The sequence below is a fragment of the Epinephelus fuscoguttatus genome, linkage group LG3, assembly GCF_011397635.1.
Source record: "Epinephelus fuscoguttatus linkage group LG3, E.fuscoguttatus.final_Chr_v1".
NCBI lineage: Eukaryota > Metazoa > Chordata > Actinopteri > Perciformes > Serranidae > Epinephelus > Epinephelus fuscoguttatus.
The window spans coordinates 36247983-36266877 of record NC_064754.1 but is presented as its reverse complement, the minus strand read 5'-3'; the positions used below and the strand labels follow the sequence as shown (position 1 = coordinate 36266877).

General features: G+C 41.6%; 1 protein-coding gene across 1 annotated transcript in view; it reads left to right on the top strand.

Moving 5' to 3' along the window:
• The first annotated feature begins 1406 nt into the window (after positions 1-1406).
• Positions 1407-18895, top strand: part of LOC125886060 (alpha-1,6-mannosylglycoprotein 6-beta-N-acetylglucosaminyltransferase B-like) — a 159004-nt gene continuing 141515 nt past the window's right edge. Inside the window, exons 1-2 of the mRNA XM_049571993.1 lie at positions 1407-1983; positions 7999-8111. Of these exons, the coding sequence (XP_049427950.1) occupies positions 1916-1983; positions 7999-8111 (181 nt within the window). The 5' untranslated portion in view covers positions 1407-1915. The remainder of the gene's footprint in view (positions 1984-7998; positions 8112-18895) is intronic.

Genomic DNA, 18895 nt, shown 5'->3' with positions numbered 1-18895 from the left:
AGTGGTGTGTTGAGTGGGTGTAATGTTAAGCACTCAAATGAAGAAAAGCTTATTTTATTCAATGTTATATAACAATAGTGCATCATTCCCCACTGTTTTCACACAATGTCATCAGTTTTACACTAAAAAACTACTGCTATGAGTACAACTGGTGCTGCTGTGACACCTGCTGCAGTAACACTACCTGCCGCTGGGTGTCACTATTGCATCCTGATCTTATTCGCTGTCCATGGTGCTGAAATGATCAACTGCGATGCTCAACACAGTGCTTCCCACTGTTCCCCTGTCAGTCACCACCAAAAATCCATAATGTGCCAAAACAAGTGCTTAAAGCCACATATATCACTCAGATCACCTATCACACTTCCAAAGAAGCTGGTGATCTGTCCCATAAAGAAATGCTCCTTTTTGAAGAAAAGTAGGCTACAGTAAAGTGATAAATGCTTTTCTCCTTCTGAGACAGGGACATAGAAAGTTGAGGCTTTGAGTGCTACTTGAGTGCTTTTTATGTCACAACTTAAAAGCCACAGATGGCGCCATACAAAGGTGGATGTGGCTGCGGAGGCTTCAGACCATCCGGACCTGTCCATCACTGTGCTGCTGGACCAGCGGCAAGTCAGCTAGAAGCCTCGACGATACAGGAAACAGTGGGGATATGCTTCCAAAATAAAAGAACAAAATGTGTTTGCTGTAAGTACCTACGTAACCTACGGGCAAGTGTGCCGTCGGAATGGATTATGAAACCTTTTTTTTTTTTTTTTTTTTTAAATATCTCTCTCTCTGGTCTTTGTAGGTGTGTTTATTATTTTCAGCACAATTACATAACACGAAGCAGAACAGACACACAATCACAAAAAGATCCTGACCAATATGCCACCCATAGGACCATCTGGATACGCTGAGCAAATTAACTTAACTGCAACCTTTTAATGCAACATTTTCTTTTTCAACTTTGAATAGTGTTCCACAGATTGTGCAGGTGTGACTTTAGCATTACAAGTTTAAACACTACTACATAATCTTTAGGCTAAAACAAACAGACAAAAACAACAACAACAACAAAAAGTCTCCATTTAAAATTTTCTTGTAGGATGTTTTCCTCTGAAGATACATTTCTTGTCTCTCCTTCCTCTTTCTCTATATTTGCAGTTTGAAAAATAAAATTACACGACTTTACACGTTTTTCTTTTCTTTTCTTTTTATCATTATTATTATTATTATTATTATCATTATTATTCTATTAATAATAATTATTCCTATCATTATTTTATTAATTATTATTATTGTTTTATTAATAATAATAATTATTTTTTTTACCTTCCGTCATTAGAGTGTTGCTCATCTGATGGGCTCTTATTTTGAACGGATCGACCGGATGTTCGTCACTCCACTGAAGCTAACTTGCCTCGTGAGAAGTAAGCGAGTACGAGGCAATACGGCTGACTTGCCACATTCGCGCTGTCTTCGCCGTGAAGTTGAAACGTCCACGAAGCTTGCTCTCCTCTCCGTACACTCCTCCACGGACAGAAAAACACACAGCTTTACAACGACACACACTTTTTACCCACATGTTTGACTACAACGCCATTTTTTGTACAGAACTCACATCGGATATGACTCCGGCGGTCGACACAACCTGCAGCGACTTCACCTCAGATTCAGAGTGTTTGCCTGACGACGGGATGACGCTTTAAAAACATTTTCACACACGGAAAAAAAGAGACTTGCTGAATGAAACTTTCCACCATTTCTCCCGGAGGGATAAAGAAGCACTTACGGGTGCCGTGTTCGTGTAAAATAACCGAGTTGACCGCCGCTGTGGACCTCTGGATGGGACGCAGATAAAAATGTTTGGTCACGTCAAGTTCCAGGCTGGGAGGTTAGCAACAATGTCAGGGGTCGCTCGTTTTGGGAAATGATTACTGGCAGCACCGACGGTAAAATAATGGTCAGAAGATGTCTACTAACGTTCAAACCGTTCAGGTAAGAGACAAAGAGCTGACGGCGTTATTCTGTACCCAGTTTCCCTTCAGCCTCCAGCACTGTGGTTGGTTACTGTTGATTATAATGTGTTTTTCCGACTGCTTACATCCCCTCCCATGGCATTGTGTAATGTTACATTATATGGAGCTTAAATGTGTGTCACCACTCACTTAAACACACACACACACAAACCAGATGTTTCTCCACTAGAATGAAGATCCACATGAATAAAGGGACAACAGGCAGCTATAAATCATGAAGGAGCCATTGTAAATAAGCCTGTACCACCAGTCAGCCGAGCTCTAACTTAGTTTCTTACTGCATGGGTAGCTCCATTATCACTGAGTGGCTGGGCTTTATTTGTGAGGATATAAATGGGAATCTGTTACACATGTTAACCACTTAAACAGTTGATACCTGACCAGTCCAGTGAGCCATGCTGTGGCAACCTGCTTTATTCTGTTTGCCCTGATAGGTAGCATAATGGTAATAATGGCATAGGTAGAATAATTATTGGAGTTGGAGTGACTAGCAATGGTACAAAAGCTAGAGGATCTCCTCCAGTGGATACTACCATTCACCTTTTACCTACTTTCCACCTGCGAGTACTGTTGCATTTTCTAAACTATCTATCCAGTGGGCTTGGCCAGTGATGCAGCCGGTGATGGTTGCACTGAATTGCTTCACCTGGTGTCTACTCAGTGGTTCAAGAATTCATTTAAACACATTCAAGTCAGCAGCTTTGTGACAAAGCTACACGAGCCTTGACAAGACAGATGATGCAAGCTTGTCACAGGTGATTTGTGTGTGTATTATCTGCAAGATAAAAACAGATCTCGAGCCCAGGTGTTGGTTTTCAGTCGTTTTACTATGAATAGTAGATTATTTTGGTGAGATTTTGCCTTTGCTGGATAGTTTTGACAAGAAAAAGATGTAAAAATATTGGGAGAGATAAAGTGGCTTGTTGCACAACAGATTTCCAGGCAATAAAGATACATGTAAGTGAATGTGTGCTGATTTGTAGCCAAGAGGAATATTAATTAATGTGTCTGATTTTAGGCTAGTGCAGGCGCCAGGAAAAGTTTCTTGGAAAACACCACTACTAACACAACCACACCACGCCTGGCAGAGCTCCGCTCGCTTCAAGATCATCTACCTAGAGGCAAAATCTGATACTGTATGTGTGAGGAAGCCAATTAGCTGATAGCAGATCTCGCCTTCTGATCCAATTATAGGGAGCAGAGCATTTACTTTAAGCCTGTTAATTAAAGACTCGTCAGGCAGGACCGGGGCCTAATCCTCTCATATCACCCACCTAACGCCACTTTGGAAAATGGCTAAATGATAAAGAGAGGAAACGATCGCCCTAGGACAGTATCGGGCCAGCTTCTGCACACCCACATGAACTTAATATTTTTCTCTCTTTTATCCCCCCCGTCCCTTCTCTTTCCATCAATCGCTGTGTTGCTTACAGTCAGGCATTGCTGCTTTTTCCTGCACACGCACACAGGATTAATAATCCTTAGATCACAGCGAGAGTAGATAATGTGTATCAGAAAAGTTAATGGTAAGCTGTAAAAACAGCCGGTTTTGCTTCCTGTCCTCTGCGCAACCCCTTTATCTTTTCAAATCTGACACTGGGCCTCTTCAGTTTCCCTGACTTTAATAAGACAAGGCACTGAGGATGAGAATGGAAAGCAAACAATGTGGCAGCTGAAATGTATAAAGATTTATCCTAAATCAGGTCAGTGATTCTGATTTTCAGCTTCCACCTCCTTGACTTGCTGACCAGATGGTTTTATAGTGAGGGCATAATCCATGCAGGTATATCTCTAGATCAGATGTCATATTCATGACAAATAATCCCTTCATGGTAATGATTGTTTGGGATTGGATTCACATCAGTTAATGTATTGCTGCTCTGTGGTCCTCTGACAATGATTGAGCTATTCTAATTCATTCCGCAATATGCCCGGAACAGATGGGGGTAATGTTTTATTATTTCATAATATTACAGTATCCTGGGAGAGACAGAGAGGTAAATGAGAAGCCACAGTGAATAAGCATGTGCCAACTGCTTAGATGCTGCGACTTTGATATAAATACAGTGTGATTATAATTTGCCCATGTTGATAGTGTAAATCAATAAAGAAAATGCTGTGTGCAGGAGCGACCATTGACACACTGCTGACACTTCACTTTGAAGCTTGTTGCTCTAATCCTGATGATCACAGTGATCGTCACATTAAAGTGTCTAATAATCAGTTCCTGCCACCAGCAATTGAAGGCGATGATTGGAATTGGGGAGTCTAATTTCAACATGTATTCATACATAAATTACAGTTTGTCTTGTTACAAGTGTAATCAGCGCTGTAATTCATTAGATCCAACTCCAGCTAAAAATGTAATGTGATCACTTTGCTTTCGAAATGTATGGAAAACGAAGATAAATGACCATTTTAACTGCAATGACTTTATAGCTGTAATCATGTTTGATGCAGCCCATTAGAGAAGAGCCTTGACGATGATGATTATTCACTGTCAATATGTTCTCGTGTTGTACAAGGGTAAACAGCTTCCTCTCAAAGAGCCACATCCCACTGCCTGTCCTTGACGCCGTTGTACTCCAAACCCAGGACAAGACACACTGGCTCTGTCTTGGAATATAAAGTCACTGTGGGAGCTTGCCAAACCCACCACACTCTATACTTAACAGATTATTCAACATCATCTTGATCCCTTTGGGTCAATCAGATCACTCTAGCAAATGTTCTTTTAAGTGGCCATTCTTCCTTGCTGTTGATAGGAACTCATTTCTTACGGCCTCATCAATATTAAGAGGCTTCTTTCAGAACTTTGCGTGACTGGAGGTACTTACTATTCCAGGAAGTGCTGTCAGATTTCACACTGGGCCATGCATTCAAGCAAACAGCTCTCGCCTGGCTTTGACGAGAAAGTCATAGTTATGAATAATTTATTCATTTGTTATGTTAACATTCAATTTTCCAACTCCTGGTGTGGCGTCGTGAGTTTAAGGGTTACCTGTGCAAGGTTGGCCTTAAATTATCCAGTGAATTGTGATAATTATATCACAAAAGTCCATTTTCTTCCTGCTGTTTTATGACATTATATTGCTTCAGATACAGTCTTCACATGCTGGATATAATTTGTAAGTGCTTGTTTGTTGTTTGGGCTCTATGTATTTTGAAAGATTACAATGCATTACCCAAACAAATGTAGATGATGAGGACATTTAGGTAAATGGCATCAACTACTAAAATATGTAGTATTAGTGCTGAAGTGTGAGCCATTCTTTGTCATATAAATCTGCCTCTGTGCTGCACTACTTCTACAAAATCTTCCAAGAATTCTCTCTAGTGGGGTTTAGCAGCGGCAAGGATTTTTAAAGTAGGACTTGTTAGTCATGGAGACTGACTGGTATTTTGTCCAGCGGATGAGAATCACAGACAGCTTTGCCTCTCTGGTTCCCCAAAGAGTCTTGGCATCATAAGATAACCTTTGATCCATATAGAGTGAAGCTAGTAGCTTAACTAGGGCAAGATTTACACAGATACAAAAGACCTGATTTTCAACTCTTTTAAGTCAGAGATCTGATTCTCTCATGGCTGTCTAACAAGGGAGAACCCACACAGAGTCTCATTTTATTTTCCCTTCTGAGGTTCGAAAGCATTTCAAATAACAGATCCATGCCATAAAGTGGGGTAAAGCAGAGGTTTATGTTTCAAAGCAAGCTCTGCGCTACAGCTCGGAGTCCACATCCTGATGGGTTTTAAAATATCACAACCCAATCCCCAGAATAAATGTTGGCACCGTACATTTATGCAAACCACCGATATATTGTGTTTGTATTTTGTTTTTGTGTAACAAATACATCAAATCTTTACCTATCTCTATGTTTCAACAATGCTGTAGTTGGCTTTAGGCACAATAACCACTTGGTTATGGTTAGGTAAAGATTGGCTTAAAATACACACTTTTCATTGCACAATCCTGGCTGGAAATGCAACAGTGTCTTGATTAAAAAAAAACAGCTTTTCTGGTGCTATCCCTGGTGGAAACACAGTGATGGGTTGTCACTTGCCTTGGTGTCACACCACTCACGGTTCCCTCCCGATGACAAAGTCAGCTCATATACTGCGTCACCTTAGAAACGTTGATGTGATACGTGTAAAACGTACAATTGTCACGTATTCATGGTTTGCAGAAGTATACAGTTTTCTTCTGGTGACTTATGACCACCTTAAAGGATGGTTCACATTTTTATCAAGTTCATCTCAAAACAATTCTGACTTTCCCACATGTGCACTGCAAGAGTTAGACCTATTGGTGACTGAAATTACCCCTGCTGCCCATACTGGCCATGGGGACACCCACTTGATTTGACTAACCATACATGTGCATTTCTGGACCCACACTCCCATTCCTGTTATCTTTTCTATCGTTGTATTCATTTAAAGACAAGTTATATGGTAAAAATGTGGGTAACTGCAGATCTCCTCGGACAATGTTGCTATTAAAGAAACGGCCAACATTTCTAATCTTCCAATACTTCTTCTTGGCAAACCAGCTAGAGGTGCAGCTGGACCGGTCTGTGGAACAAGAGATTATATTTTGTAACTGGAGTGCTGTTGGTGTGCTTTCTATGCATACGTCCAGATGGTCACAAATTTTGGGCTTCACGACCACGTCCGCATAGGGGTCTGCATGGACACTCACAGACATGGGCAGATGATGACTTTTATGTCACATGCTCCCATGTGGACATTGAAAGTATGAAGCTGGATTTCCATTAGAAAAGGACGTCTCTTGGGTTCAGTGCAAGATAATCTATTACTGCAGCTTGGCACTCTCTTACTGTACATGTAGGCAGGTGAATATTCTTTTGAGGCAGACTTCAACAAAATTATTTTCGCACTTTGTAACTCACTAAGCAGTGATCAGAAAACTGGCCTTAGAATGTAAACATATATTTTTTAGCTTCTGTTTTCACTATGTAGGAAACAGTATGGTGCCCACTTCCTGTTCACAAACTCTTGCTATTACAGCTAAGCAAGACACTAAAATCTGTCTCTACATTTTCAGTTTTTTATGTTTGATCAGCACTGCCAAGTTTTGACATTTGATCAGAGTTTGGTCTGAGTTTGAGAGAGAGAAAGAGAGCGGGGCGGGTCTGTCTGTTCTGTACTCTTGATGGAAGTGCAGCCTGTAGTTGGAGCAACAGCCCTTGAGCCAGCAAAAACGCATCATCCGGCGAAGTTTCGCTGGGAGGGGTGCAGGAAGATTTACCACAGTTCATTCACACCACGTTGTTATGAGGCAAAGCTGGTTGAAAATTGGTGAAGTATCCCTTTAAATACCTAAGTGTTTTTAGCTGTCTTCTGTCCTTTTCTCGCCTTTTCTTCCCTTCCCCGCTGCGCGCCTCTGATATTGCATAAATAATCGCATCCATTTTGCCTGCACTTAGGAACAAACTGCTCACCCATATTTTGGCAGTTGTCCTAGACGTATGCCAACTGATAACATCAAAACACTGAAATGTTTCAAGTGCCCTTTGGCTTCAAGTTTCTACTTTTCTATGTGTGAGCGCTGCTCTATTTACGTTCTGCCTTCTGGAATTGTTGCCTGCTGTTTCTTGACTGTCTCTTCCTCCTTTGCACTCCTCTCCATTTTCCCTTACCCCCTCATCTTTCCATCTCTATTTTCCCTTCGTCTTTTTCTCTTGCTGCCGATCATTTTTTCCCGCAAACCTGTCTGCCATAATTGTCGGCTTTGCTCATCTGCCTACATTCTTCCTTTTGTTTTTCAAGCTTCTTACTCTTAACTCACTTCATTCTCTGCCTCTAAACACCTCACTATTCACCCTTCTCTATCCTCATCTTCATATTTCCCAACCACTCACCCAAAACATCTATTTACCTGCCCGTCCCTATAAATATGTCTATCTTTCTCAACTCCCTTCTCATCTATTCCCTCTCTCCTCCCCCTGTGTTGCAGGATATTCGTGGTGGGGATAGGCTTCTTCAGCCTGTGTTTTCTAATGACCTCTCTGGGGGGGCAGTTCTCAGCCAAGAGACTGGGAGACTCCCCCTTCACCATCCGCACAGAAGGTACTGACATGTGCTGCGTGTGTGAGACAGTGCATGTGTGTGTTTGTGTGTAAATAGTCCCTTCACTGACTTGAAATGCTGTAATGTCACTGCATATCGCTGTGCTATAACTCTCCACGGTCCTGCTGGCACTTCACTGCCTTGTGCCACTTTGTCAAAGCCGCACCACCTGTCACTGGAAGAATAAAATAGCCTAGAACAGTAGAATGAAGCAAAGAAATCAGAGTAAATGTAAATGTAAATTACATTGTGGAACCAGTGTGACCAGTGAATTTCATTCATATAACCTTCAGCAGAAAAGCTGCTTTTTCAATTGTTGTGGTCAAGTGGTGAGAGATAAATCAACCAGCTTGTAAAAGAAAAAAGAAAGGAAAAAAAAGATTGATATGGTGGTGGGACATGAAGTAGAGATGGCAGCCAGTAGCTTGGAAGTTATTGGTCTGATCCCTAGCAGTGACAGCAGCGTGGGTGGCTAATATTATATCTGTGGGTTTCTCGCTCACTTCTTTCAAGGATTCTACATTGCCGCAGCAGTATATGCTGGGGCTGTGTGCATGAGACGTATATATGAAAATACATGTGAATATACGTAGATGTTTGGTGAAATGCTGTGTAAATGCATAATATAAAACAGAGTTAATCCACTTAATGTTGACTGACAGTATCACTTCACTTTTTATCCTGCACTATCCTTGATGACTTTAGAGAATTATAAGCAATCCAGTCTAAAATGCATTTTACAGCTTCCCTAAACCCACTCAGGATTCTCTGTGAGACTCTTCATCATATGGAAGTCCATTAAAGCAAGCCTATATAACTTTTGCTGTAACCACTAGTGGAAATTATGGTCTGATGACGCACTGATGTTCTCTGCATTTCCCGAGACTGCCTTGTGTCAGTGGTTGAGTTGAATACAGAGGTTTAGCCACCGGCAAGCACCTCACACATTTCCACTTACAAAGACATGGGGTCATGAAGGGGTGGATGAGGGTCAGGCATAGAGGGATGCAAGGGGTTGAAGAATGAGATGAAGTAAGTCGAGTATAAGGGGATGAACAGAGGGTCGAATGGGGATTGATGATGGGCCTGGAGGCGTCGAAGAACTCGGGAGTGAGAATCAAGATGGAGGCACGTCTTGCTGAGCTTCTGCTTCATCATGAGAGAGAAAGAGATGTGGAGGAGATGGTTGAGAAAACTTAGACAAATGGGAGAGAGAAAGGGGTTAGACATGCCTGTACAGACAGGTACAGGAAATAGAATTAGGTTGAGGCGTGATCTTGCTCCTGCACTTGAGTTGATAATAATAACCTTATATAGTTCTAAACTAGGGATACCAGTGGTAAACTGTTAATTAGTTAAGCAGCAACAATATTTCAAGACAGTTAAGCATGTTGGTCTATAGGTTAAATTTGATACTCCTCAGTTTAGTAGTAGTATTAGCACTATGCTGTACCCCACAAAGCTAATAAGGTGCTGTACTGGTGAGCTAGCCACCTCTGCTCTGTATTGTGCAGCACCGGGGTTAAGAGGGAGCTAGCTAGCGAGTCACTGCTGCTGGCTGCTGTCAGAGATTGCTGCTGGTAATGCCGTCACAACCATTGGTGGCAGGGTGGCCTGGCTGCGGAAACATTGTGCCCACCTACAGGTGTCCCCCTGAGGTTGGCCTGGTGAGTAAGCGGGTTAATTTTGAGCCGACACCACTTTTGCATTGTTAACTATGTTATTAATGTTAGCTCTGTTAGCATGGTTAGCAGTGTCAGCACGACTAGTGATGCTAAAGGGGTTTTGCAGCTTTGCAATATTTTTGCAACAAAGCGGTCATACTGCCATGGCATAGCATTACCAGCGGTAATCAATGAATAAGCAGTGTTTCTAGCAGCTCCCGCACAGCCACTAACTACCCAGTGGAGACCAGTGGGTGGGTAGAGGCACCATATTTTCAAATGTGAACATGGCAAGCCAGCTGTCTCTCAGCAAAGCCAACAGAAAATAAATAAAAAGTTAAGACATTTACAACACATAAGAATACATTTTCACCAGCTCTAAATGGATAGCACTTTGAAATGTGGCGCTAAAGCTCATTCAGTCAATTAAGCGCTAGACTCCAAGGTAAGAGCCTCTTGTATTTCAAGTCATTTTGCATTTTTTTGTTTTCTTAAAAAGTTAAGTTATTGGTTAATGGGTGTCAGGTTATCAAAAGCAAAATGAACAGAAACTGACATCCCTATGCTAAATAGTCAGCATGTAAATGCTCAGACTGGTAAGAGCAGAGCAAGTTTTAGAGCAAGTGGGGACACAATTGTGATTTTGCATGCAAAGTGAAACAAAAAGCGAAAATACATTACCTGAAGGTGAAGCATTATATTTTGACACAGTAATATTGAGGTACTTCTCAGCATGCTCATTTGCCCACAGACATAACTGTCAGTTCAAATACTGCAACTATAACAACCATGAATTTCCACACTGCACTGGTCGCTTTAATCGGGTTGCACGGACACTGAAGCCTGTGTCCGGCAAAAGCCATATCTCACCCGCACAATGTCATTTACACATTGACCAGCGGGCGATATCACATGACCCGGAGTGAAGGCTGACTGCCAGTGGCAAGGCAGAAAAAAAGGAGTGCCACTGTAATCTCCTGCTGTGCAAGGTGCGAAGATTAAAAGTCAGAGGTCATATTGTGGAGGCCAGCCACTTCTCACCACTGCTTGAGTTAAAATGAGAAATCCTGCGCTCTGAAGGCGCTTCCACATGTGCGTACGCACAATGGTAGCTGAGCATGCCACGTGTCAGTTTGCGTGGGTGTGGGAGCAAGTGAAAGATAGAGCAAGTGTTACTATTAGTGTGAATCAGTCAGGTGTTGGTGTGCGTGAGTGTGTGCTGTAATGTGTCAGAGAGAGAGATGAACCAGTGGAAATGGAAACAGAAAATAGCGGACTTCACTGAATGCGTTGATGCAGAAGCATATTACAAATTCAGGCGCAGTGTGTGTGAGAGAGATAATGGGAGGAGGTCATTTGGGATTACTGTGTTTGTGATAAATTGAGATTGCTATGTTTGTGTGATCAATTGGGATTAGTGTGTATGTGTTGGTGTTTCTTAGTAAAATGTACTTGATTAATCAACTAGTCATGCACTGCAGCTTGGGAAGACATCTGGTGCAAGCTCATTAAAAACTCTATAGTGTCCATGCATGTGTCCCCATAGGGGTTCACTTTGTGTTTGTGTGTGTGTGTCACCATATATATTTGTGTGTGTATCCCTTTATGTACTTAAATACTTTTGTGCTTGTCTATGCACAAAAGATGCCTGTATCTCTATCATCTCCTGTGTGCCTCGGGTACATTTGTTTGTGTATGCCCCACTGTTTCACCCTCTTTTCTCCCTTTATGCGCGTCTCTGTGGTCTACTACCTCACACTGTTTTTGCTGCTCTCTCCCTTTGTGTGTGTGGGTATGTGTGTTTGTGATGAGCTGGCAGGAAATTGGCTGTTAAATGGGGCGACAGCAGCAATGTGGGACAAGATTGAGACCAGAGAGACCGAGAGACCGATCCATCTGCTCTCTGCAAATCAGCCCCGCAAAACAACTGGCCCTTTCATTAAGCCTGCAGTCACCACCTGCAGAGCAACAACACACTCGCACACACACTCTGCCAGACACACACAGCTCCAGTCCCGTGTTTCATTAACTACTTGTCATTTCTGGCAGACCTTCCATGTGAAAATATCCACCATTGCCAGATTAAAAATGCTTGAGTTCTGGTCACGTCACACAGACCAGCAAAGCAGAGCCACTTTATAGTATGGTCATTTTTATTTGCCTTGAAAACATTTTACTTGAACAATAAACAGTGATTTTTGAATATGTTTCACAGTTAGGCTTTATCATCACCACGTGTGACCATTTGGCAGCTGCCAAGACATTTCGGAGTCCTGGTTTGGGAGTAGCTAGGGCCGAACGATACATTTTTTTTAAATTGAAAAAGTACTTTTCTTTAGTCACCAGACCCACATTTTTAAGTACAATTTACATTATTAACTACCCCTGTTTAATTAAGTTGGATGGAGAAATGTATGTTAGCTATCTAAAAGGGCTGTTTGTGCTCTCTGTCTGCATGCCTGTCTGTACAATTAACACTTTGCCAACAATGGTTTTGCGCAAGCAGAACCACTCTATACGCTCTATGGAAGCCCTGAGTGGAAACATGAATTTTTATTTATTTATTTATTTTTTTTGCAGGCAACATTTGCTAAAGTTGACCTATTTTGTATGAACAAGATATCACCTTAAGGGCTAAGTAGATCCCGTCAGTCTGTGAAGCTAACGATATTTACAGAAGCTACAGTGCTGTCAACAGTAGTATTGCATTAGTGTTACCAGTCTGATAACAAGATACTGATTGATCATTATGATCAACTACTCAGCTGTTATCAGTAATTATTGTAATGCCACTTTTCAGTGGTAAAATCTGAGTATTATTGTGTGTGTCAAATATACTGCTATTGCATTACCTTATTAACTGTGTGTTCTCTATAGAGAACAATGCAAGTTTATGTAGAAGTTGATTTCTCTTTAACTGGTTCTTGTTAAACACTCTGGACATTTTTCTAACTCATGGCATACATAATGTATCTGTAAAAGCTGTTATCCCAAGCTAAAATGGAGGCTTTTTACTAAGAAGTGACTTTATCATGACACAGCAAACTGTCAAAGGCTGTTTTGTTTTGTTCAGTGCCTTTGGCTCTCTCGCAAACATGACCTCTTAATGGAAATGCGTCATCACAATAATGGAAAAAGTGCGTTTCTTAAAAAGAGCATTGTTTCCTTAAAGAAGTATTTCAATGCTGGAGAGATGGCCTTTTAATAAAACTAGAATGTCTATGCAGTGGAAAGATGCAAATACTTTTGAAATTGGTGCTATAGAGCCAGAGAAAACAGAAAAAGGAAGCTTTTGCTCAAGTAGGGAGAAAACCTACAGCTACCAGAACTACCAGATTGGTCCACACAGTTTTGGAGACTGCCTGAGAGGAACTGCCAAACTACATACCTTCAAGGGTTTTTCTTGAGTTTGCATTTGCACCATGAATAAGAATGCCAAAGTGAACTACTGTTAGTCTGACAGTGGTCGGTATAGCTTTGATGAATTAAAATCCCGTTATATTTCCATTGGCACATATAGTATAGGCTCAGTAAGAGCCTGGACTTCACTGTCAGTCCATTCGTCCGCATTTTCTTCCATGCTTTCATTGCAAGATGTTGTTGGTGTTTTGTTATGCTTGTTGTTTACACGGCTAACAGGTTTTTAAAAATGTCAGTTGCCATTATGCTGACTGACATTGGCTGTGTTCCACCAATCAATGTATACTTACGTCTGGAGCAATTACTGTCACTTAGTCACTTATGGTTCCTTTTTTGCTGGTAAAATACCTACTCTGAAATAGGAGTTTAAAAAAAAGTAACTCAAAATGGTGTTCTAAGAACTATGATCATTCCTAGCTCTTACAGTGTGGACACAACAAAAGGGGGGTTCTTATGCTGCGGCAGACAGTAGATAGCAAACTGAATATCAATTTAGTGGACAAGAGCAGGATGGTAAAATTAGATGAGACCAGCAGAGAATACTGGCAAAGGTAATTATAGATGCCGTTGTCATTCACAGTTAAAATATTTTGACTTTTTTTTACCGTCCTCCGCAACGGAATTTACAACTAGATGTTTCGTAGCTCCCTCACACAAGGAGAAAACATGGGCGATCTGGACAATCACTGGACATTACTAGAATAATTACATAAAAAAATTATTGTATTCATATTGTAAACAAAGTGATATAACCATTGCAGCATATCTATGGAAAGATTCCTCTGTCCGAAAATGCCTATTGTAAGCCAAAGAAGAAGCTAAAGAAGTTTATTTAAACCTTTATGGCAAATACATGCACAACAGTTTTTTAGCACTTCTGTCCCTTTCTGTTATTTCAAATTTCCCATGTATCACTGTGTTTAGGTGTCGTTGTATAACAGGGCTTCCTGAGTGAGGGTTTCAGATTCAGAAGCTGTCATCTAAGGCTAATCGTTATACTGTATGTGATGTGTTGACAACAAGGCCAAGGACAAGATGCTTTTCTGTATATACATCAAATTCACAGGATTTCATCTCATATCTTGCCATAGTTATTTTCACACAGATAGTGGCTTTCTGTTTGTACACAATAACAGCCAAATTTGTGTTGGGCTTTGTCACCGTAGTGGGAGTCACACCGATAGCAATTGTTTGGGTATTAGCCGAATTTTGTCGCCACCTCTCGCTTCCGTGGATTATCAGCTTCCACTGGAGGTTCAGAGTGCCGGGTTGTCGCTCAAATCCTCGTCTCTCCTCAGTGACTCACAAACTCATCAAGAGCTGTGAGCCGGAGATGGAGAGGCAGGGGCTCAATAGTGAAAATGAGAAAGTGGGTGAGAGAGATGGAGGTGGAAGTAGAAAGGAGATTGTATGTGTTTGTGTGTGCATCTGTGATTAAGCAAGAGAATGAGATTTCTAGAGGTTGCGCTACTCACAACAGAGGAAGATGAAAGAGCAGGATAAAAAGGTACATAACCAGATTTTTTTTTCTCTAGATTCAAATACATCACACATGGGGGAGATGTTAGTTTGATCAAAGGCCTTCCCTATGGAGCCTGTTTATACTCTGCAGTTTATTACATTAACAAGGACCCATGACAGTCCCTGCTTCACCCTAAGCATGTTTCTCACTAGTGTTTGCTCTAGCTGATCAAGTCAGGGCTTTCTCTTTGTTGAGGTGAGTCCCTGCTGGGAGAGAGAATATGATTTTGTATTTTCGCTCCAGTTTAAAATTTTACAGTTCTCTCATCTCTGTCAGTTTAATGGCCAACTGCTTGAGAATACTGTCAATCAAAGGCTGTGATTTATTAAACGGACGGCATCTAATCGCCATGAGGAGCGCACTCTGTTTGAAAATAAATGCGGCTGTGCTCAGATCCAAGCAGGGGCTGAGACTAATGGTTGTTTGACTCGCATTAAACTCAGTTCTGTGATGTTCGTGTGAAAGTTTCCACGCCATCAGTCAGAAAAAGACTCACGCCAGTGTGTCACATTCCCAAAAGTCATTTCTCCTTGTGTCCTAAGAGGGCCTCAGCCGAGACAAACTCTCATGAAAGTAACTGCAGCTTACGTGAATATGCATTTCTTTGATTATTGTTAAGTGCGTGCATATTTGAGTACATCAGTATGCAGTCGCTGGTACCGGTTGAGCACACCAGACACCCCCGTTCTGTGGTCCCCTTTCATGTTTTTTTCACACTGGATGTTCATCTCTCTCGTACATTCCCTGCAGTTATGTTTCCTTCCCATCGCTTCATGTCGAACAAATCTGGCATGACAATCTTCTGCATGTCGCTGGTGCCAGGTGCAGCAGGGGAGTCACTCGGGGAGTACACTTTATCAGTGCACACACAGCCTGGGGACTTTGAATGGACTGTGTGCGGTTTGGGGGGGAGGGGTGGGTATGGTTTTGTGATTCTCTCTGGATAACAACATCAACTAAGTGCCAATAATATAAAATGGTTTAGGAGTGTCTGTCTGTTTGAGTAAGTGCATTTGTGTGTTCTTGACCAAGTATCCCCCCACAAGTATAGAAAGATATAACGTCAGGAACATCTTCTAAATTAAGGCAATTTAGTCAATTTTCACTTTAACCAGCACTTTAATATTTAAGGGATTAATATTAAAGGGATACTTTGCCAGCCACTTCAGCCAGCTTGCTATCATAACAGTGTGGGTAGTATGTGTAAATGAACTATGGTAAACTTACCTTCATCATACCAGCTCCCAGAACTCCCTGCTCATCTTCCAGCTCAAGTTGTGACTTTCGCCTGCTCTTGGCCTGTTACTCAAACTGCAATTGTACTTTCGCAATTCATATGACAGCAACCACAGACACAAAGAGTACAGACACGAGTCAAGTGAGAGTAGGCCGCCCTCCTCTTTCTTCTAAACTCGGACCAAACACCATCAAACTGTAAAACAGACAGTGCTGGTCAAATAAAAACCAAGATTATTTTACTGTATTGTTTACTTCTCAGCTAAAATATCAACATGTGTTAGCACGCTGTTTGGCTGTAATATGAGAGTTTGTGATCATTAAGTGGGGGCCATACTATTTCCTGAATTGTGAAGACAGAGGCTGAAAAACGGCAAAACTAAGCAATGCTGATCAAATTTGAACCAAGATTCTGTTAGTGCATTGCCTGTTTCTCATCTACAGTGTTTTTAGAAACATATTTTTGCTTTATGTTTAACTGAAATATGAGATTGTTTGTTACCAACCGGTCACCATATAAAATAGACAAGCATGGATTACGTCACCCATCGGTGAGAACGTTTATTGGTTGGGTGTGGCGCAGTGCATTCTGGTAGTTGTAGGTTTTCTACCTCTTGAGCAAAAGCAAATGCCACAGCCCTTTTCCTCAGTATTCTATAGTTGTGTAGCACCAATTTCAAAAGTATTTGTGTCTTTCTACTGCATAGACAGCCCAGTTTTATGAAAATACCATCCTTCCAGCAGTGAAATACTTCTTTAACATTCCAGTTTGAAGTTATAATTAAGGTAAGGTTTGAGATAAAGATTGGAGTAAGCGGGATAGTATATGGTGGTACGTTTATTCCCTGTACCAGTGTTAGAAGCTTTGAGTTTAGGTGTTGGAAGAGTTAATAAAAACATCATGTATCTTTACCCACTGGAAATCCCAGCATACCTGATTTAGTCACCTTACTCAGATAAAAGATTAGATACAGTTTACAATGATGCATTAGTATAGCATGTGTCAAAGTCAGAAACAGTCACATCCAAGAATTGACGGTGTTAAACATATGGTTATATAGTTAGCTCGCAGAAAAGGCCCTGCTCTTTGAAGAATCAGTGCTGCTATGATGATTCTACTGGGAGAACAAATCCCCCCTTAACAAAGCACACACATAAACATTAAATCTTAATTAAAACAACACTAGCACTAAGGAGGAGGTTGGGTAGTGGAGAGCGCTACAGCAGGAAACTGTGTTGACATGAAGATACAGTATCAGCAGAGTAATAGCAACAAGTGCCAGGTTATAATTGCCACAGCTGGTTGAATGTGACTGGGCATTGGTCAGTCAGCTGGTAGCCAAGCTGCTGTTGAATGAGTAACTGATGGTAAGGTATGAATAGAATTTGATAAATAGGCTTGTGCAAGTGCAACTTCAGTGTTCTACCTGTACTGACACGATGCCCCATTTTTGTAAGGTCAACAGAAACAGCCATTTGCAGCTGTTATGACAATCACTAGCACGCAAGTTAGATGAGTCCTTTCACCAAAGCATATTATTGTGACAATACTATGTCCTTAAAAACTAGTTGCATACAAATCTTCCCAGGGTTCTGTCTTTCCCAGACTTACATGGCACATAATGGGAACCTGAGAAAGATGTTCCCCAGCTCTGTTTTTGCTTATCATGGCATGGGTTAGGTTAAGGGACCACAATCATGACTCTGACAGGGACGTAATTGTACTGGCACAGGTTTTTGTCTAAATTTAGCTTCTCTTTCTTTCAGGAAACAGTTCCAAAATTAATTGCAGCCCAATAAATTATAAGAAAAAACTATTATAAGAACGAATTAATTGAAAAAACGTAACTAACCAACTGGGGCGCACGGTGGTGTGGTGGTTAGCACTCTCGCCTCACAGCAAGAGGGTTGCCGGTTCGATCCCGGGCGTGGGAGCCCTTCTGTGCGGAGTTTGCATGTTCTCCCCGTGTCAGCGTGGGTTCTCTCCGGGCACTCTGGCTTCCTCCCACAGTCCAAAGACATGCAGATTGGGGACTAGGTTAATTGATAACTCTAAATTGTCCATAGGTGTGAATGTGAGCGTGAATGGTTGTTTGTCTCTATGTGTCAGCCCTGCGATAGTCTGGCGACCTGTCCAGGGTGTACCCCGCCTCTTGCCCGATGTAGCTGGGATAGGCTCCAGCCCCCCCGCGACCCTCAAGAGGATGAAGCGGTTAGAAGATGAACTAACCAACTGAGGACTGAAAAACGGTGTTAACTGAAGTGCTCTAGGGCCAGAATCAATTCCCATTTCTAAAGGCCTGTTTCCACCGCAGGAACTTTATGGGGGGTAATTTTACTGGGCCGGGGCCATTGGTGCGTGTCTCCACCGCAGGGACCACCCCTCAAGGACAGAGTTCCGGAACTTTTACAGGGGCTAAACAAATCCCTGCCTCGGAGCAGGTACTCAGAACGGCCCCGAGAGACTCCTGGCTGGGGCTTGGGGTTTACTTGGTGCTGACTGGTACTCAAGGCGGGATGTGATGTCAACAGAAAGCGACAAAATAGCCAGCATTTTTAAAACTCAGCAGATGAGGGTTAGCTCGTTCATAGCTTCCACCGACATGTAAACTAAGAGACACGCCAGAAACACAGCAACCACCTCAGCTCCTTCTGTAAGGGATAATTTATAGTGAACTGTTAAAAAATAACTCCCAACAGGGGAATGGAACGCCGGAAGGGAGTTATTTTTCAACTGTCACTGGCTCACTATGGAGGAAATCGCCTTGTTGTTTACAAATATATATATATATATATATATATATATATATATATGTGTATGTATATCAAATTTTTCACGTCACTTTAACACCGTTTAGACTAATCTGATGTTTGTAAAGTCTATAAATACAGTGATTGAACAAACATTACTATTTGTGTGCACGTTTTGTAATTTAATAACA